The 22,252-nt window shown below is 45.5% G+C and overlaps 1 protein-coding gene across 1 annotated transcript in view; it reads right to left on the bottom strand.

Annotated features, from left to right (window-relative positions):
- The window catches only part of RHBDF2 (rhomboid 5 homolog 2), a 103,864-nt gene that overhangs the window by 25,501 nt on the left and 56,111 nt on the right, over window positions 1–22,252 (bottom strand). Inside the window, exons 2-8 of the mRNA XM_042447551.1 lie at window positions 14,550–14,706; window positions 13,650–13,780; window positions 12,234–12,426; window positions 11,486–11,698; window positions 3,777–3,905; window positions 2,021–2,151; window positions 124–324 (exon numbers count right to left, since the gene is read on the bottom strand). Of these exons, the coding sequence (XP_042303485.1) occupies window positions 124–324; window positions 2,021–2,151; window positions 3,777–3,905; window positions 11,486–11,698; window positions 12,234–12,426; window positions 13,650–13,780; window positions 14,550–14,681 (1,130 nt within the window). The 5' untranslated portion in view covers window positions 14,682–14,706. The remainder of the gene's footprint in view (window positions 1–123; window positions 325–2,020; window positions 2,152–3,776; window positions 3,906–11,485; window positions 11,699–12,233; window positions 12,427–13,649; window positions 13,781–14,549; window positions 14,707–22,252) is intronic.

Genomic DNA, 22,252 nt, shown 5'->3' with positions numbered 1-22,252 from the left:
CCACTGCTCCAAAGAAAGTTGCAGGAAGCATAACCACACTCACATCCCCTGGGACAGCCTGCTGTATCTTACCCAACAGCCTCAACACAATGGCCCATAGCTAGCAAGTGCTTTGACTCCTACCGATGGTTGTCTGTGAGCTCCAGCTGTGAGCGCACCACACTGCTGATGCTTCGGCGATACGTCCTGTTCAGCCACTTGCCGACCACTCCCAGTCCATAGTAGCGCTTCTTGCGGTCAAAGGCAAAGTGTTTCACTCGAGAGGCGATCCGTGTGCCCCTCTTGGGAACAGCAGCAGCGACACCACCAGCTCCTCCTGTACGCCTGCAAGAAGGAGGAAAGATCCCTTTGATTCAAAGTGGAAAAGCATGCTGGACCCATGCGCTCAATATCAGAATTCCTCCTGGGTGCCCATTGTAATACAGGGAATTATACCTCAATACTAATGATTCAGAGGCTTCTTCTCCCACAACATCATAAAAATAAAAATCAGCTTCACCCACAGTCTACACATTAAGCCAAGTGTCACAGGCTCATAAATCAAAAGATGAATTTCTGTTTTACCTCCCCTCAGCAATTTTTATTCCCCTTCCAGGCCCTTTGGACCTGCTTATTTGTTAATTTCTGTGAGAGTAAACAAAACAAACAGAAGTATCTGTTTGAATGCTGATATCTCCTTGAATCTCTGACATGCAAATGCTGCACAATTCATTCTGCTGGTTACTTTCTCTAAACAATGGAAACAGACTCCAAAACTCTTGGTAGGCTGTAATTTCTTAATAGTTAATCAATTATCTGTTTCTTGTAGGTACTGTCCTACCATTTTCTTGTGCTTTCTTCAAAGTATGCTTGAGTCTTTTTTCAAAGCATGGTAAATCCATACTCATCCAACAGTTTATACGGAATAAGATGATGGTCCTACATGGCACCCTACTCTGCAGCAAGAAAGCCTTTACACTCTAGTCTGCAGTTGCCATAGTATAACAGGAAAATGACTTTTTATATTTTTAACAGATACTTCTGCTCGACCCTTAAAGTACTTCTCAGGATGACATAAATACAAAACTTCTGAAAATTACAATAGGTGGCGCAGGAGCCCTGGTGGCGCAGTGGTTAAATGCCTATACTGCAGCCATTCACTCGAAACCACAAGGTTGCGAGTTCAAGACCAGCAAAAGGGCCCAAGCTTGACTCAGGCTTGCATCCTTCCGAGGTTGCTAAAATGAGTACCCAGACTGTTGGGGGCAAATTAGCTTACTTGCTAATTAGCTTACTTGCTGTTCACCGCTATGATCTTTGGAATAGCGGTATATAAATAAAACAAATTATTATTATTATTATTATTATTAATAGAGGAATCTAAAAATAGCCCCAAAGCAACATTATCCATAAAGGCAACATAGGTGTCTAAAAATAGCCTAAAAGTGGGTTTGTTGTTGCTGTTAGCTACCCTTGAGTTGATCTCAAGATGAAACATCTCCAAGACACCCTGTCCTCCACTGCTCTCTCAGGTCCTACAGACTCAGGACCATGGCCTACCTGGTTAGGTCTATCCATCTGGCATGTGATCTTCTTCTCCTTCTGCTGTCTTCTATCTTTCCTAGCATTATTGTCTTTTCTAATGAGTCATGCCTTCTCATGATATGGCTGAAGTATCACAGCCTCAGCTTTATTATCTTAGCTTCCAGGGAGAGTTCAGGGTTAATCTGTTCAAGGATCCATTGTCTGTCTTTAAAATTCACTGGCAGAGGAAACACCTCACACTTATTGACCTGTTACTGAAATCACAAAGCAGGTCCCTGGAATAGCATCCCTAAATCTGAGTACCCCCACCAAAAATCTGGTTTCTTTGGCAGATTCCTGCGAACGTAATGACATGTCAAATGATGGGGGTTGTGGGAGGTTTGGCCCTTGTTTCCATGTAATGCTGGTGCAGTTATAGTGAAAGACTGAGTAGACATGGAAAAGCACACCCCTTTGAAAATCTTGGCACTATATTAAACTGGAGCCCAAGACTCACTGCAATGGGTGCTCAGCCTCAGGAGACTTGCCATCCTCTGGCTGAGGAAGTCCTCGGAAATAAGTGGCAGAGAGAGGTGGAGATTCAAATACATCATCTGGCATGGAGCACATCTCATCGTGGGTATCAACCTGTAAGAAAAAAAATAGAGATATCGTTTGACATGACCTAACTTACAAGGCAAGTCTCAGTCTTCTTAAAAGGCTAATGTGACTGCCCTGTCCAACTACCAGTAGCTACAAAACAATGTGGCCATCATTTCATGTTTATACATCCAGTAGTCATGCCCCATGATTGTGCTTGGAGATAAGACAACAAACAGGGGGTTATGGGCTAAAAAGCACTTTCTAGTAAATGCATTGTGTGTAACTGAACAGTGTTTAGCTGAATAGACACATCTGAGAGGAAAGCAGTCGGCAATATAGCAAAAGAGTTAGCTTTGTGTTTGTTTTAGCTATTTTTAAATGGCAACCTTAGCCTTCATAGATCTAATGAAACATGGAGTCTAACATGGGATGTTTGAGGCAGTGGCAGTAAATGGGAAGTGGTGGAACAGAAGGAAATGAATTCATGTTACACAACAGAAAAGGAATGTACAAAAAACAAAAGATGTGGGCACTGTGTGATGTTTTCTGAGCAAGAAATACCAACACCAAATCTCCCAATAATTTTTTCAAAGGAAGTGTTTTAAAATCCTGAAAGAAAAGGTCCAGGTACAAAGACTGGGGCCAAGGCCAGACTAATCCATGGCCATTGCCTGTGGTCACAATGAGGGTGTTTTCATGTGCTAGATTTATACAATGGAAGCTCCTACAAAGTAGCCCCTATCCTTTCTGTGCAGTGTTAGAAGCCCTAGGCAGGTGGAAGCCACCATTAGGAACTGGAGCAAACTGGATGCAGCAACATGCCTTTACCTGTTACACTAGGGAGGCACATATGAGCCTAAATCTGTTTTTCTGACTTTTGTGCCATGTGGATCTTGCTGCTTCCACTCACCATAGTTTAATTTCAGCAAAAATGAAAAACAAACCAAAACAAACCACCAATCCTTCTTTCCCAGTGCTACCTGATCAATTTCCATGGGAGATGTGGGGGATTGCCACACTTCCCCCACTGCTGCTCAGATTTGACAGCAGGAGCAAACACAACCAGCATTTGCCTTAAAAACATTGTTTACAAGGTGATTAGTGCTCCTGGAAAAGCCTAATCAGCTTGTGAAAAAGGCACATGCAGGTTTTTAAACAAAATTAATTATTATTATTTGTTTCTCCCTTGGCCACACAGCATTGGGAGATAAGCAACCATTTCCCTCTAAGACAAAAGCAGATAGAGAGAGTGCATAGGTAATTAGCACTTCCAGGGGACTTCCCAGAACACAAATGTCCTTATAAACTAAGTTTATGCTCCCCACTCAACTTATTTTTGGGGAAGCAGTGGGGTTATTTGTCCTACAGGCACATGATGGAATTTGGCAGTGTGGCAACAGTGTGAAGTGAACCCCAAGGAGGTGTAGCCCCCTCAGCAGGGAAGTAATGAATTAATAGTTCACCAAACTGAAAGGGAGTGAGTGGTAGGAAAACCAAAAAACAGGAGAGCTAAAATCCTCTTACAGCCTACAGAGGCCTAGTAAAGAAGTTGCTACAGTTCCTTTCATTAGAGGCTGAGCCTGGACTGACAGCTGTCCAGATAGTAGGGGAGGAAAGTTATGGGAATGTAACAAGGGAGTAGTGCTGGAAGACCATGAAACCATGCTTGCCTTACTAAAGAAGGAGGAATCAAATGTATCCATGCCGTCCACCACATCATCATCCATGAAGCTGGGATAAACAAAGCTCCGTTTGTTGAACCTCCGTTTTGGTGCTGAGGGCTCCAGAACTGAACGTCCCTTTGGCAAAAATAATTCAGAAGAGTGAATGGTGAAAATCGAACTGACAAAAATTATTCTGCAGTACACTACTACAGTAATGCCCTCACCCTCCAGTTGCCATGCATTTTAACTCTAAGAAATTCCAGCTGCCAGCTTCAGTGACACAAATTATGGGAGACAGCTTTTATACTGCAGGTGTGGGCAACTGTTGGGAGGCTGGGGGTAACATCAGCCTCCCAGGAGACCTTGGAAGACTACACACCCTGCAAAAAACAAAACAAAACAAAACAAAACCCAAAAATGTTTTTGCACTCGAATGCCTTCTAGAGGAAATAAGAGGTATTTTTGCCAAAATGATTTTGCTCCACAACCCTCATGACCTCAAAATACATCCCCACAAAAAACAAACAAACAAAAAATAACAAACAAAAAAACACAGTGGAAGAAAATCAGCTGAAAACAGGTCAAGAATGGACAGGTTGCTTACCTGTAACGGTATTTCTTCGAGTGGTCATCTGCGAATACATACAAATGGGTTGTACTGCGCCTGCGCAGTGCCTTCGGAAACTTCTAGAATCACTGGGCAAAGTACTCTTTGCAACATATAGAAACTTTTTGGCGGTAGCTCCATCCATCCCTTATAAAGCCCCTGCTTTCTCGCTCTTTCCCCAGTTCCGCAATTTTCCGCTGTGTAGGCGACAAGAAATGAGCCAATATAGAGCAGGACACTAAGGGGAGGATGGGTGGGATTTGTATGTATTTGCAGATGACCACTCGAAGAAATATCGTTACAGGTAAGCAACCTGTCCTTCTTCTTCGTGGTCTCTGCGAATCATACAAATGGGTTGAGACTAGCATGCTAAGGTTGACGGCGGAGGGAGTGTCATAACACTTGTATCAACCTTCAAGTTGTTTATTAAGCACCAATAAATAGAACAGACATCACAGTGCCTCATAGTCTCGTTTGTTTGTTTGCTTGCATGGTGTTTTTTTTAAAACACACAACCATGAATGGCCCTATAAAGGCATCAACATAACAGAGAGCCCAGAGAGCCCATGAAGTGTATCAATAAAGAGTAAACTGTAGTGCATTAATCATGAAAACACATACAACAGCAAATAAGCCAATATGACCAATCTCATTAGTGTAACCCCGATACCAGGACAGCCCTGCCAAAGGCTGCATCTCTCTTGGCCCTGGTATCCAACCTATAATGCTTGATAAAGGTCAAGGGCTGTGACCAAACTGCAGCCCTACAGATATCATCTAAGGGTACACCTGACAGAAATGCAGAAGATGCTGCTACCGCCCTTGTGGTGTAGGAGCGGACCCTATCAGGCAGAGGTTTACCTAGGAGTTCATAGCATAGGCAAATGGTGTTGGACACCCATTTAGAAAGTCTTTGAGCCGACACCAGTAGTCCTCTTTCGGGTCCTGAGTAGTACTGGAACAGTCTCTCGGAGCGGCTCGAGTCTATAGTTCTATCTAGGTAGAAAGCTAGGGCCCTACGGACGTCCAGTATGTGGAGAGCTCTCTCAGCGTCAGTGGTCGGGCTCGAAGCCAGGGTAGGGAGAACAATGTCCTGGCACATGTGAAACATCGAAACAACATTGGGTAAGAAGGTAATGTCCGTACGGAGAACTACCTTGTCCAAGTGGAACCTGAGGAAGGGCTGGTCCCGTCGCAGGGCACAAAGTTCATCCGCCCGGCGGGCAGAGGTGATAGCCACCAAAAAGACCGTCTTCCACATCAGGAGCCTGATGTCTGTGGTGGCTAAAGGTTCAAAGGGTCTAGACTGTAAGGCTCCCAACACCGCCTCAAGGCTCCAAGCTGGAGGCGGTAAGGACACCTGTGGGTGGAGGTTGTTACAGCCCCTCAGGAAACTTTTAACCAAGGGGTCCTTGAAAAAGGAGAGTTTCCCTTCAAACTGGAAAAGGGAACAGATGGCTGACAAATAACATTTGATAGATGTGAGGCACAGACCCGAGATGACCAGAGACATCAGGAAGTCCAGCACCACTGGTGTCGTCACCTGTGCAGGTGAAAGACGTCTGTCTGACAAAAAACGGAGGAACTTATTCCACTTCAATGTGTAGGATTTTCGGGTGGCTGGTTTCTGAGCCGCTAGAATGACATCGCGCACCGAGGCCGGTAGTGATGCTAGGGATGGATTCTCCACGCCACCAGAGGCAGGGCGTCGATGTTGGGATGTCGAATCTGTCCTGCTTGGACTGTGAGAAGATCCGGCCTGCGTTCGAGGCAGAAAACTGTCCCGGGAGAGGTGGAGGAGGGCCGGGAACCAAGGCTGTCCCGGCCACCACGGGGTGATCAGGATCGCATTGGCAGCATCTGATGTCATTTTGGACACTGTCCTGGTGATGAGAGGGAAGAGGGGAAAGGCGTACAGCATCACCCCCGACCACTGGAATCCGAACGTGTCTCCGAGGGAGTCCTCGCCTCGCGTCCGGGAGCAGAACTGGGGACAATGGGTGTTGTGGACAGTCACGAACAGGTCTATCTGCGGGGTTCCCCACCGACTAAAGAGGTCCTGCACAGTCTCTGGGTGGAGCCTCCACTCGTGACATGTCGACGGAGACCTGCTGAGGAGGTCCGCCAGATCGTTCAGGGTTCCCGGCAGGTGTACTGCTTGGAGCAGAATGTCTCAAACGATGCACCAGTCCCACACCCGGAGAGTGATGTCGAGGAGGGTGCATGATCTGGTGCCCCCTTGTTTGTTCAGATAATACATCACCGTAGTGTTGTCCGTCCTGAGTTGAACAACCTTGCCGGCGAGGGAGGATTCGAACGCCCTTAGGGCCTTCTCTACTGCCAATAACTCCAGGGTGTTGATATGTAGAGCCTTTTCGTTGAGGGATCATAGGCCCTTGGCCCACAGGTTCAGGGCATGTGCTCCCCACCCTTCTTTTGACGCGTCTGTGATTAGAACCACCTCCGGTTGAGGCGGCGAAAAAGGGATGCCAGCGCAAGCGTTCCGGGAGTCGAGCCACCAACGGAGGGAGCAGGCGACCGGTCTTGGGACGGTGAGGCGTCGGGATGGGGAGTCTCTCTCGGGGTCGAAGACGGACAGGAACCAGTACTGGAGGACCCGGGATCGCAGTCTTGCCCACGGTGTAACGAATGTTGTCGATGCCATGTGGCCCAAAGCAACTTGGACCTCTCTGGTGGTGACTCACCTTCGGATGATGCACTGACGGAGGGCCAGACAGAGTGCTCGAAACCGGTCGGGAGGCAGGAAGGCTATGCAACTGTCGGAATCAAGGATTGATCTGATGAATCTTATCTGCTTGGTGGGAAGCAGCTGCAACTTTTCGAAGTTGACTACCAGTACCAAAGCCGTTAGGAGTTCCAGGGTCTCGGCGGTATGTCGACGCAGCTCGTGCCTCGAAGGGGCCACTAGCAGCCAGTCGTCCAAATACGGGAAGACTCTGATGCCCCGACGGTGCAGAAACGACACGACCGGTACCATGCACTTGGTGAAGACTCGTGGGGCTGTGGACAGGCCGAACGGGAGGACGTTGAACTTGTAGTCGTCGGGTCCGACGGCAAAGGCCAGAAACCTGCGGTGGGTCTCTTGGATGCTGACATGGAAGTAAGCGTCCTTTAAAACGATCGTTGCAAACCACAGACCCTGGTGCAACAAAGGTAAAATAGAGGCAAGTGTTACCACATGGAAATGGTGATAGGACAGGTAAGTATTCAGCGCCCTCAAGTCCAATATGGGCCTAATGCCCCCATCGGCCTTGGGGACCGTAAAATAATGAGAGAAGAAACATCTGGGAACGTCGACGGCATCGACCAGCGAAATGGCGCCTTTGGCAAGTAGGGTGTGTACTTCATCGAGGAGGGTGTCTGAGGGGGGAGTGGAAAGGATAGCCCCAGTTGGTGGAAGCTCTTCGAATTCGAGGGCGTAACCCCTGCAGACGATGGTAAGGGCCCAAGAATCGGAAGATATCGAGGCCCAAATGGTGGAAAAGGGCCTCAATCTGTCCAGGAAACTAAGGGAAGAGGAGGTGACGGAGTACGCTGCACCCCTTCAGTTTCTCTTCTTGGTTGGGTCAGAGTCCTGTCTCCGGTAATTCTTCCTGTACTTAGACGCAGAACAGCGGCCTGAGGAGGAAGAGGACTGCGAAGGGTATCTCTGCCTGGGCTGGTCCTGGCGCTGGAAAGGACGGTCCTGTTGGTAGGGCCTCTGGCCCTGTCCGTACCATTGGCAGATGCCAGTGAATCGTTTGCAGGAAGAAGCTTGGGGAGAGGATGACATACCGTGCTTCTTCACCGCGGTCCTCATCCGGTATTTGAAATTGAGCTTCTCGTCTGTCTCGCGGTGGAATAGGCCGTCCTCATCGAAAGGCATGTCCTCAATGGTGGTGCGGGCATTCTGGTTCAGGTCGGACAACCTTAGCCATGCGTGCCTGCATAGAGCTATCGCAGCGGCCATGGACCTTGCGGCGCAGTCCGTGGAGTGCCTGGCCGAAGTAATGAGCCAACTCCCGATAGAATGTGCCTCATCACGGACCTCCGAGAGAGTGGCCTGGGACTCATCAGGAAGGTCCGGTATCAGGGGACAGATCTTCTCCATTAGCCACTGAACGTATGCGCCCATACAGGCATTGTAGTTGGCAACTCTGATCCCCAAGGCTGAGGAGAAATAGGCCTTTTTAGCCAAGGCGTCGACTTTCTTGGCTTCTTTGTCCGACAGCATCAAGGAAGACTTTGGGGTGGACGCACGTTGAGAGCCCTCCACAATCGCAGAATTCTGCCTGGGGTGCCCAAAAAGCCATGCAGGGTTGGTGGGCGCGATCCTGTAGAGGGACTCAATCTTCCTATTGTTAGCCGACGTCGATGCAGGGGCTTCCCATGAACACCTGGCCAGCTTCTCCAAGGATGGCAACAGAGGAATTGCAGGTGGAGTGGGGAGTTTGCCCTGGACCCGCCTTTCGATCGGGTCTGAGGCCTCGTCCTCCATCTGGGAGATCTGGATGTCGAGAGCATTGCCCATTTTTATCACATGCTCCGCGAAGGTACGGATGTCGACCGAGGGTGAGACTGCACCAGGCTGAGCAAAGTCCTGATTAGAAGGTTGATAGTCGCCCTCAACCGAAGACTCTGAGTCGCCCTGTGGGCGATATCGGGTCCGAGGTGCTGATTCGTTTTCCGTGTCCAGGTCCATGACATCAAAATCTGGCACGGCCTCGACACGGTGTGGAGGCGCCGCGGTGGTCCAGGGAGGCCTAGAGGATGTCGGCGGCTTGGTCTTTTGAGTGGAAGGTTCAAAGTGAGACTTGATAGATTCACGGGGGACCGCCATGTAATATCTATTGGTCTCACTGTCATAGAAGTAGTCAGGTTCCAACTCCCGAGGAGGGGACGGAGAGGCAGTATGATGCATGAGGACTCAATGAAGCAACGATTTGGGCATCGGGGTGGTGGACCGACAGTCATCCCGAGAGCTGGCTGGGGAAGCCGGTTCAGAGAGGACATCGATGGTATCATCAGGCAGGTGTCGAAATGTCGGGAACGACTGGCCCTTGGTCGGAGAGCAGCGTCGGAGCTCAAAACGGCTGTCGGGAATCTCGGTGTCCTTGGCCGACGAGCCTTTCGATGCTTTCGATGCGGAGCGGGGTTCTGTAGGTCCGCGATCGACGTCTGACCGGTCCCGAGAGGCATCTCCATGCCTAGAAATGTCAGAGTCCCGTCAGTCAGAGCGGTGGCGCTTGGCATTCGATTGGTGATCCTCAGGAGAGAGCGTGTGGGACCTCTTGGTAGCCAAAGGTGCCGGGACCTTGGCAGAGCCCGTTGAAGTCGAGGCCTTCACCGTGGAAGATCTCGAGGCGGAGCTCGTCGAGGCCGAGACCTTAGGCAAAGAGGATCTCGAGGCAGAACCCTTTTGGGGGCTCGAGTCCTTGTCAGCCATCCGGCTTTCCTTGAAGCCCTTTTTGCGCTTTTCCTTGTTCTTTTTGGATGGTCGAGAGGTCTCTTCCAAGGGTCCCCCGGCATCGGGCTCGTCCTGGGGAATCGGCATGGGCTCTACAGTGGTCGACTGGGTTGGGCCGGCAGACAGGGGCTGAGTCGGGGCCTCGGCCAGGGTCGGCAACAGAGTCGAAGCGGCAGAAGATGTAGCAACCCCAGAGGACATCGCGCCCGCAGTGAAGACCTTACTGTAGATAGCGGCCTTCAATCTAGTCTCCCGGTTCTTCTTAGCTTGGGGAGTGAAGGATTTACACAAGGCGCAGGACACCGGGATGTGCGCCTCACCCAAGCAAAGGAGATGAGCCGAATGAGGGTCTTGGCTGGGAATCTTTCCCCCACAAACGGAACACTTTTTAAAGGGAATCGATGGCATGGTCAGCTTACAGTTCGTGGTCAGTCGGTCTGAGGTTGATAACGTCCCAAGAGGATTGCCAAACCAAAGGGGTAGTGAGCGCGAGGTCGTACAGTCCAAAGTTGATGAGAAATTTCAATCAAAGGGTCAAGCAAAGAGTGGTAAAAAAACGGTCCGTGGTCAATTTTAGTGATTCTGATTGTGAGATCTCAAGAGCGAAGTTCCCTAAGGCAGCAAACGTGGTGGAAAAAAGGAACTGGGGAAAGAGCGGGAAAGCAGGGGCTTTATAAGGGATGGGCGGAGCTACCGCCAAAAAGTTTCTATATGTTGCAAAGAGTACTTTGCCCAGTGATTCTAGAAGTTTCCTAAGGCACTGCGCAGGCGCAGTACAACCCATTTGTATGATTTGCAGAGACCACGAAGAAGAAAAATAATTTCATTTCACTGCTAAAAGGGAGTCATGGGCCATGGGGGAGGTAACGACCCAATTATACTAATATTAGTTCTGAATGTCAGGCATGTGTTTTTGCACAAACACTAGGAGATTTTTGACTGCTTTCCAAGCTAACTGTTTTTAGCTCTCTGAACCCTGCCACACGTCCTCTGTGTCATGCAATGGAGCCACCTGGTGGCTCTATACCTGCCATTTGGGTTAGCAGCTCATGAGATGGCACTACTCAGTTGTGCATTCATTATGCTTTCTAAATTATAAAACAAATGGAAATAGTGCAAGTTTTATTGTAAGAAATGTTTCTCAAGATGATCCATGTTTCAAGAATAATGTAAATATGATAAGAATAAGGAAAAACACCAGTATCCAAAGTCAGATTTGTCCTAGATGTTTAATTGCTATATTCCAATGTTAAAAGACCTTAATGATCTAAAAAATATTGCTTAAGAGGAGAATGACTAAAACCACTGGTTTTCAGAACTCAGAAAAATTAGGAATGACTTTAAAAACATGTTTCAACAGCTTAATTTTCAGTGGTGAAAAGAACCAGTTTTACCATTTACTTCAAATGCTTGCTTCAGTTATATGAAACCTCATTTCTTTTCTGTCCACAGATACTATCATGGTTTTATCTCATTCACAAAAAAAATGTAGTCGGCTCCACATCTTCATAATTTTAATTCTCAATAAAACAAAAAATAACTTTCACTCAGCAAAGAGCTGGATGGCCGTAACAAAACAAAGGAGAGGAGATCTTAATGTCACAATAAAAAAAAAATAAAAAAATAAAAATAAAAACTCACTCTGATAATAGCTGCAGCTGCCTTGAAGCTCATATGGGCAACTGACTCCCTCTTCCTGCGAGGAAGGCGGGTGTAGCCGGATCGAACACTGCCAAAGGATGTCAAGGAGATGACACCAGGAGTCAGAGGGGGCAAGACAGGATGAGGTGTGCGGGGACGATCCACTTCATCTGGGTGCCGGAAGGGCCGGCCTCGGGCCAAAGGGTCCACGATCTGAAAGACCAAAGTCATTGAGCCCCAAAGATTATTAAGGCTATGGTGAGTTTTGTTTCTATCCTGCTTTTCCTCCATTGAATTTAAGTGTGACATTTTAAGCACACAGCAACAGAATAAGAGAGACTAGGTAGGCTAACCAGCCCTATAGCTACCTGTCACACATAGATCCAATACAGACACAGAATGCTGATGGTCCATCTGTTGGTCCATCAGATCTAGCACACTTTCTAGTCTTTGGAGTGGAGAGGCCCAATCCTTCTAATTCAAGGATGGGGGAAGTGTGCCCACTGACTACTCATGGTCTCTGATCACATTTTGAGTCCCTCCCACCAGCTCCATGGATACTGATCCTCCCAAAATTTGATTTTTTTTCCCAAGCCAATTTTCTTGCCTGAAAATTGCCTAAAAACATTAAAATTAATTACTTTGTCTCTTTTCTTCCTACCCCAACAACCTTTCAAGCAACTGAAAAACAGCCTCAAATAAGCCCAGACAGAAATCGGAAGTGACATGACAACACAAGGTGGCCTACCTTGGGCATTTTCTGGGGCTTTGGAGACTCTGTGCCTTGAAACGATGGGACTTCCTGGCTGGGCAACTCCATTTCCCGGTAGGCCGCTTTGAGTTTTCCATATCGCAGGCTACAATGCTGCAAGCTCTTGCGCTGCCAGTGCTGCCGTTTTCCATCCCAGTCATTGCTAACTCCAAACCACTGGGCTGCCCCTCTGAGTGTGAGGAAAGGGAAGATGAAACAAGCCCTATATGAACTCTCTTGCCCAGCAAGGGACTCTGAGTGTTGCTCACAGGGAGCTATAGGCCTGCATCTGGTCTATCAGGGCCTTTTCTCTAAAAAATCTTTCTGGCCTTGCCTCCGAGAATGTGGGCACCCTGGGCATGTATGTTCTCACTCCTATTTATCTAATAGCAACTTTTATCTCAACATGAGACTGAGGGTGGCTCACAATACAGATTAAAATAAAATATAGCTAAAAACAAAGATTACTGTAAGAAAGTTTTTTTTTTAAAAAAGCTATTCCTTAGTACTGGCATAGGAATAACATCAGTCTCTTCCAGCACTACGGAGTTTGCAAGGTCGATTAAATAAAAGAAAAGAAATAGCCAATCAGACTTGATGTAGGGGTAAAACTCCTGACCCCTATAAAAGCTTATAGTGTGCATGTGCTGCCTCAGCAATGTGCCTTTTCCACTCTCTCCATGTCATAGCAACACACTCTACAGGGAGCTACATTTGGCCTCAGATCCAAAAATGCATGTATGTTTCAGAAACAAGGTGGAGAGACGAAAACAACATGTGGTCTTCTTTCATTTCTATGAATAGCATACACTTGAAATGGATCTGCTTCCACTCAGTGAAGACTGGTGGCTCTGAGGTTTATGGAGCAGTTAATCTGCTCAGCATTATAGTCTGCACTTTAAAGGAGCTATCCTCATTATTGAACCCTACCCTGAAACTGGGTTCAGAATCTCTGCATTTGTCTTTTGAAGTTCAGACTTAAACACAGGGCAGATTCACAACCCACAATGACAAACAGCCTCCACTGTTTCCATTTTTCTCATGTGAAGCAGCCCCTTTATGAAGGTACAATAGCAATCCCCTACTGTTAACCCCTCTGAGATTTCTTGATCTAGGGAGGCATATAAATATTCAAATAAATAAATGAATAAGGCTCCCGAGCCAGTCAATCTGAGAAGAGAAATAGATCTTCAAGCATTCTGTTGCCAAAATAGTAATTATGAAAAACACTGGGGTCCATCCACTGTAAAGGGGCACAGAGTGTGTGTACAAATAATTCTGTAAAAGAATGGGTACAAATAAATTCTTATTCAAGATCATCTTAGCCCCAAATTTTGGAAACACTGAATGGCAAGTCCTTTTAACTCTTCAAAAGGAATTAAAACAGGCCTGCACCTCTGAATACCGACTTACTTGCGAATACTTTGAGACAGTGAGGTTTGCCGGTGCAACCCAGGATGTCTTTCAAAGTTGCTATCTTGCCTTTTCATCCTGGACTCTTGAAGGCTGACACTCTTTTGTAAAGGTGGATTTTTCTTCAGAACCTAGTAGAAACATGGAACCATGACATAAATTAAGCTCTGTTCTTGTTATCAAACATCCTCCCTCAAGGAGAGATTGTGCTTTTCAGTCAGGGGACAACAAACCAGAAGAATTTTCTCCAGTACCTGGCTAGGCAGACTTGGCAAGCTGTCAGGAGAAGAGTACATTTCTAATGGTGCACATATGTGGATGGTAAGTCCAATTATAAACTTAGACTGGATGCTGTGAAGGTCAATGGAGGTGGAAGAGTTTATAAAAGAAGTCTGCTCTTCACTTATGGTGAATTCAGGAAGGGACTCTCTATTCTTCTACCTTACCATAGATAGGGTGGAGCAAAACCAGCAACAGATGCAACATATCTAGGGCCCCATACAGACAATCCAAAATAAAGCTGCTTCGGGTCACTTTGGAAGTATACTGTTTCAGTGTTGCATGCATCCTAAGAGTTCAGAAGCTGCACCAAAGCTGCACTCCAGTCCTTAGGACTGGATCGTGGCTTTGGCACAGCTTCCAGCCTCTTAGGAGGCATGCATCGTTTAAACAGCATACCTCCAAAGTGACCCGAAGCAGCTTTATTTTGGCCTGTCTGTATGGGACCTAAAATGGAATCATACTGCTGTAATTGTGTAGTGTGAAAGGTCACTGTATGCCAGAGATAACAGAGCACAGGAAAAAGGACAGACTTAACACTCAGGCAGATACATAACTTATGATACTTAACAGTAATCACTATCACACAGCAAATAACCACGGAAATGTACTCATCTATACCACTGTTTGGCTACTTTCGTCCTCTGTCTCCAGTGGTGGAATTGTGATGGAGAGATTGGGGGGCTTCTTGCTCTGGAGACGGCTGCTGCTGGTGCTAGAGCGGCTGCCTCCATTCTTGTCACTGTCGGCCATCTTGAACAGGATGCCTCAGTCAAACCTGAGGAGGAAAGAAACTTATCATTACAGTCTTGTAGAGTTCCAAGGGCCTACTCTTCAAATTAAACAGGTGAATTAACATGAATCTCCTATCAGGAACATGCACTTCATTTCCATGGGGAAGACATTCTGCTGTGATGCACCAAAACCAAGGAGGAGTGGCTACCTAAAGACTCACACACATTTATCACAATGGAGGTGTCTGTTGTTATAGTCCATTTCATCAAAAGTGGGCTGCTGTTTGTGAAAGTTTATACCAGGGGTAGGCAACCTGCGGCCCATGGGCCGGATGCGGCCCGGCAAGGCCTTGGGACTGGCCCCCACCCAGTCCTGCTGCCAATTGCTGCCGGAGCCTTTGGCCTCTCGCGTGAGGGCGTGGGGCCTTTGGCCTACCAGGAGGAGCTGGGCAAGGGGGGGCAAGCAGCAGGCAAGGCAAGGGGGGCAATTGTCTATAGAAGCCTCCGAAACATGCGTTTATATTAACATTTTTTTAAAAATCAGCAAATTTTTTTGCGTGTCCTCCACTTATTTATTTAAAAATGTCCTCTATTTGAAATTTTTGTCCTACATTTGTCCCGGTTTATTTATTTATTTAATTTTTTTAAAAAACAAATTATTTAATTATTTATTTTTTGGCTTCGGCCCCCCAGTTGTCTGAGGGACAGCAACCTGGGCCCTGGCTCAAAAAGGTTGCCTACCCCTGGTTTATACTATAACATACAGTCAGCTCTCCCTATCCATGGATTCTTTATCCACAGATTCAGCCATCCATTTTTTGAAAATATTCTAAAAAGATGTACTGTAGTTCCATAAAGGAAATCTTGATTTTGCTATTCTATATAAGGGACACCATTTCACTGTGCCACTGTATGGAATTCTGGGAATAGTAGCTTTGTGAGATATTTAGCCTTCTCTATCAGAGAGCTTTGGTGCCACAACAGACTACAAATCCCAGGATTCCATAGGATGGAGCCAAGATGGCTAAAACAGCGTCAAACTGCATTAATTCTGCAGTATCACAGCAGAAATTCATGAGATGGCCAGGTTGGGGGTTCTATCTCTCTTTCAACAGTCATTGTATCATGACTTCCCAGCTTGATTGGGCCTCTGAGGTGGCTTTCAATAATAAAACCAAAACTCAGTGATTATGCCTGACAACTGTGTTGGATACAGGGCTTTGGCCAGCAGCCATGCCACAGGATTTCCACAACAGCATGTAAGATCAAGTCATTTGACATAAAGTCTCCATTTTGAGGAAACAACTCTAGCCATGACAGGATGTAACTCTTGCCTCATCAGCTGAGATTTTTAAACAATACCAAAAGAACATTATCAGGAATGTATATCCCTGGCAGTTCTGCATGGAAAACTGAATATGGTTTAGGACTGAGTTTATTCAGCCTTTTTAAAAAATGAATAAAACCAAAATCCATAAGCATTGTGGCAAATATATGCTCAAATATGGATAATACCTGCTGAAACCTTAGTAACCAGAGAAGCCACTGAATGGGATTTCTAGGGGTTGGGATGTACCTTTTTAATATTTTCTATAGCTCACTGTTCCTTTCCCATGATAAATCTTGCAGAATGATTGTGGAACAAGAGATGTGATTTTCCTCAATGGCCCACATGTATGTGGGTCGCAGAATCCAGCTTTTCTAGGTGTCATACATGAATTGCTTGGGTACAGAAGTTTTATGTTTTTTAAGGCTGTTAGCTCATCACAACTGTATGCAAATAATAGCCAGTATCTTGAATCCAGACCCCCCCCCCCCATAAACAGTATACAAAGAATAGCCAGTAGCTTGGATCCAGATCCTCAATAGGTTGGGGTATGGCTACACACATCTCACAGTGGAGGAAGTGGGAAGGTGAGCTTCCCTGATTCCTTCTTCTCGCTGATACCCTCCCCACTTCCTGCTCTGAAGAGTTGGGGTGCCCCTCTAGAAACAGCACAAGAAGGTGTTGATGGGGCTGCAGAGAGGAGGGGAATCCAGGAGAGGTCACTTCCTCCTGCTCTCTCCACTGAGGAGTTTATCAGACAAGGGGAATTGGAAGTATAATCCGATGGCAATCTGAACGCAATCATGGGGTTTAATGTTATTGCGTGATAACCCACTACACACAAATTCGGGCCATGGGAAGTCAGTCCGAATGCAATCATGTGGTTTCACATTATTGCGTGATAGACTGCCACATGCAAATTCGGGCAATGACATGCTATTTTCGGGCAATGGGGAGCCAGTTCAAATGCAATGAGTATTCACGTAACTGTGCAAAACTAGCAACTTTAAGTGAATGCATTTTGACCCCACTTTCTTTTCATTCGAATTTAAGAGAAATTCCTCCCGTTTGATAAACTCCTGAATCTCAATTCCTTTCATCAACAGAAGAAGCCCTTCAATTAATTGCACGGCCATTTTAGATCCAATCTATATTTGAGGATGCCACAAATCGGGTTCTTTTTCTTTGGTCCTAGTATGAAAATTCGATACACATGGCCATGCTCTGAAACTTCGTTATGTAACCATGAAAGTGAGAAAGTCAGCCATAACTAAGAGTACTGTGGGATTGCCATCTGAAACTATTACAAGATGAATGCAAGTCAAGTTGTCGGTGCATTAGATGTGAATGAATCCCAGCTAGAAATGGGCTGATACAGACAGGTTTAGTTGTTCTAAAGCAGTGGTCCCCAAACAGTGCTCTTTAAGGGATTTTGGACTTCAGCTTCCAGAATCCCAGACTATTGGCCAGTCTGAGGCTTTTGGCAGCTGAAGTCCAAAATCTCTTAAAGGGCACAGTTTGGGGACCACTGTTCTAAAGTAAAGCAAGGGCCCTCTAAATCACCCAAACGTACACACAGGGCACAAAACCATGGCAGTGGCAGAAGTGGGAGATTTGTTTTTAAGCCACCATCAAAATTAACCTCAGAGATGTCCAGTATAAAAATCCCTGAACCTGTTCTCCTGCACTTCTAATCTACGCTCATTTCAGAACTGAAACTCTCCTCAATTATCCAAAGCCATCTTATACAATGAGCCCCATGTGCCTTTTCCAATTATCCAAGCTTATTCAGCCTGACCAGTGATCTCATTCTTTTCAGGTGCAAGGGAAAATCACCAGAGAGCGTTAGATTTCACACGAAGGAAATGCTCACAGGAAAAAGGGGATGGAATGACTCTTGGATGAATTAGCTTGAGAGAGTGGGTCATCTGGGGTTTACAAGACAGCTTTTAAGTGGTGTCACCTACTCTGCAACTGGAGTTATTTAGGTTAGGCTGTCTAAGAGCCTTGTGACCTGTTAATACTGTAAGAGCACAAGAAGGGTTAAAATCTCAACAAAGCTGGCAAGAGGAGACACTTAGGTAACTTGATCAAGTAATAAACTCTTATGGGTGGTGAGAAGATAGTGATACAGCTGTAGCAAGCTTCAGATCACAAATTCTTACAGTTGCCTCTTAGGTTCCAGTGATAACAGCACATCTGATCAACCACATTTTATGCTCTCCATAGCTGAGATTCAGCTTAAAACACAGGACCAGTGAACAAGTATGGTTTACAACTATTTGTCTGAACAGTTTATCTTCTTCACAGCTTTACAATCTGAACTCTTCATCTTCATTTTATATTGCCCATTATTTTAGGTATCTGTTAATTCTGTCTCCATGATGCAGCAGTCTTTTAAAGCGTCCAAAGAATTCAGATACAGAAGACAGATACTTGGATATTCCACCTGGATTCCCTGAGATTAAGCGGAATATAAATTATTATTATTATTATTATTATTATTATTATTATTATTATTATTATTATTATTAGATACAACAGCAAAATGAAGCTAATGCAAATATGGTTTGAAACTCATTTGTAAGCTGTAAGGTTGGTATTTTGGTTGGGTAGCCCTTCATAACTCATGGTTTGTGAGGTGACTGACAGAAGTTCAGAAACAAATCATGAAACATTTATACAAAGCCTAAAACACCCACTATATCTCTGCTCTGGGGCTGATGACAAGAATTTTCAGAGAGACACCGAGACAGTGGTTTGAATTATTTGAGCTGTCTGTGCATTGATTCTGGCCTTAATGCTACATCCAAAATTATAGGAAACAACATTCAGCTCTCCTCCTGGGCAGCTCCAACCAGGTTTCCCTTTGCACTTACCAGTGACAAAACACTGACCAGCTGAAGGTCTATAGACAGGAAAGCACCACCTTCAGAGTCTAGACTACAAATTTCTTGACCTATGAAATTGCTAAGGTTACTGAAACCAAAGGAATATACAGAATGGGAAACACAGTACAGTACTACACTATGTAATGCAGAAAGACAATTTTAAGAACTACAGTATGTTAAGGAACCCTTAACACTGGTTATGTTAGGAAAACTTGTTATACTGCTGAAGCTCTATCAGATGGAGCCTGTCCAAGAAACTCTACTGGCTAAAGCAAAGAAGAAAGTGATACTTGCCTCTGTACTACATGTAGCACTGAATGACTTCAACACTGATGACAGGACAGTGTTTTCCACTGCACCTAAGGTCAAAGGCTAAGCTAGTGGCCTTAGGACACGGTATGTAACATACATAGCTCTATCAATAGGGACCTGTTGGGGACTCTAGTGGAACAGCCAGGGAATTGGCACCATCCCCTGTATTTGCTTACTGAGATAAGCAGGCAGTTGAATTAGATGGCCCTTGCAGTCCTTTACAACTATATGATTATTTTGTCAACTTATTCTGCTTAATGGTAGTGCTGGTCTTGGATTCACAAAACAACTGCCAAGATGACCTGAAGGACATCTAGAAAAACAACTTTCACATAAAGGTCATCAATGAGCCCATACAGACAGGCCAAAATAAAGATGCTTTGGGTCACTTTGAGGTATGCTGTTTAAATGATGTATGCATCCTAAGAGTCCGGAAGCCGCACTGGAGCGTGGCTTTGGCGCAGCTTTTGGACTCTTAGGGATGCATGCATCATTAAGCAACATACCTCAAAGTGACCTGAAGTAGCTTTATTTTGGCCTGTCTGTATGGGGCCAATGGCTCTCACAAAAGAGACCTCATAGGCTTTGGGTCTTCTCATTCCTGGCTTTGTTATTATTTGCCTTAAAGATGGCTTTGATGTGTGGTGATCCTATGGGAAAGAGACTTTCAAGACTACCATGCAATTAACAGACCTGCTCAAGTCCTGCAGACATAGAGGCGTGGTTTCCTTGATTGACTGATTGATTGAAATGTGGTCTTCTTCTTTTCCTACTACTTCCCCATTTACCAAACAGTACCATCTTCTCTAATTAAATCTTTTCTAGTTCTTCGCTTACAACACCCATGTTTTGTGTAATTGCTTATCTGCATAAGATGATGCTTCTCACAAAGTGGAATAGACAACTTGTGGCATTTGGGGGGTGGGGCACAATGCCCCCTTCCCCACAAACTTTTGGGAGTCAAATCCATTCTTCACTGCCATTAGTTGCTGCCAAAGTGTGTGAGATCACAGAATAAAACCTCTCATGTAGTTCCATTTTGAAAGGAAGTGACTGAAAGCCAGAAGTGGAAAATGGGTGCAATGTTGGGTGGATACATCAAGCAGAAGGCCAGAACAACATTTACCTCCTGCTCTACTGTTTGCATGGAAAAACCCTGAGTCATAAGCGTAAGCAACAGCAAAGCGCACTCAAAAGCCTTTTTCACCCTCCAGCCAAAAGTATCATTACCTTGATTTACACGGATTGTTTGGAAAATGCCTGTGAAGACAAACACTTCAGTCATGAAACAAACAGCCACCAGAGAGCAGCAGTACACTTTTAAAGCATCTTGGCCAGTCTATTAATATAAACAAGAGTCTCATTGTGGCACCCTTAAAGTCTTACTATGTGTGTATGGAGGAGGGAAATCATAAACAGTGAGGCTAAACAGTACAGCCTGTAACATTTCTATGCAAAGTTCAAATGTATACAAGATAAGCAGAATAAGCGTGCCTACTGTTGTGGCTGGTCACAGTGCTTATCTTGTGCGCCTTTGAACTTTGCAAAGAAATGTCAGAGGCTGCAAGTCTTGTATCTCATGGCCCTCCAGACATTTGTTGGACTGCAACTCCCAACAAGCAGCAACGCGAATGAGCAGGAAAGCTGGGAGTTGCAGTCTAACATCATCACACAATTCCCACCCCTCTACTAGAACTAGACTTAGGAGCCAGCCTCCTTCCACACAGCACCCTCCAGGTATTTTGGACTATAACCCCATATCATTTCTAGCTAGCACAACCTTTTCATGCTTTGAATGATGGCGTTTGTCATTCAACATAAACTGGAGAAGATTGTCTAATGGGGAAGAGGGTGCCCTGGTGCCCAAGATCTAAAATGTATGACCCAGAGATGCTCATATAGTGCCCAGTTTGATGTCCTTCTGACACCAGCTGAAGACCTTTTAACTGTTAACCTTCTAAAACTGTTCTGTTTAGTTCAGAGCACACAACCTGTAGCCCTCCCAACACTTTTGGATTGCAATGGTCATAATCCCCCACACTAGATATGGATGCAGGGAGTTGTGCTCCAACAACATTTGGAGGCCCATAAGTTGCACATCCCTCAGCTGAGATTCTGCTGTGACAGAGCTTTGGTTAAAGCTCATCTTAACTTGTTAGTTATTTAATGGTACAGGTTGAATCTCCCTTATCTGAAATGCTCAGGACCGGAAGTATTTTTGGATTTCAGAGTTTTTCAGATTTTGGAATATTTGCATATACATAATATACATATACCTTGGAGAAGGGACCCAAGTCTAAACATGGAATTTATTTATGTTTCATATATACCTTATACACATAACCTGAAGGTAATTATATACGTACTCAGTATTTTTAATTGTTTTGTGCATGAAACAAAGTTTGGGTACATTGAACCATTAGAAAGGAAAGGTGTCACTGGCCGAGTACAGACGGGACTATTGGGAGCCCTCGTGACGTGCTAGGGGTTGCCAAGGGCACTCTGCCCACACATGCCTCAACCCTAGAACGTGACGAAGGCGTAACAATGGCGGTGCCCTGTACAGAGGGGGGCCAACACTGTTACGTGCAAGACGCCTAGTATCCGCACATCGTGGCACCATTATGACCTCGCAAGTGCGCCACTGGTGCACTGCGGCATCATAATCACACTGCAAGAAGAACCCGCTTTTTGCAGGTTCTTTTTGCTCCACGGGTAAGTCCTGCAGTCTGAAGGCTGCAGATTCCCCGTGGAGCAAAACTAGGCGTCAGCAGACTGCCCTTTTTGGATGGTCTGTACCGGGCCACTATTTCAACCAACCACCTGGACAACTTTGGATTTTGGAGTACAGCTTTTTGGATTTCATAATTTTAGAGAGTTAACCTGTATTTTCAATACTGTAATCTGGCACATATTAGATAATGGTTAGAGTTTAGTGTTAGATGATTTTAAGGACGATAAAAATTTTAAATTTTTAAAGTATTTATGTAACTATTTTAGTTTAATTTTGTATTGTATTGTTTGTTGTATATTGTCTATTGAGATGCCTAATAAAGGTTG

The sequence above is a fragment of the Sceloporus undulatus genome, chromosome 2 (assembly GCF_019175285.1).
Source record: "Sceloporus undulatus isolate JIND9_A2432 ecotype Alabama chromosome 2, SceUnd_v1.1, whole genome shotgun sequence".
Lineage (NCBI taxonomy): Eukaryota > Metazoa > Chordata > Lepidosauria > Squamata > Phrynosomatidae > Sceloporus > Sceloporus undulatus.
This window is presented reverse-complemented; position numbering and strand designations above follow the sequence as displayed.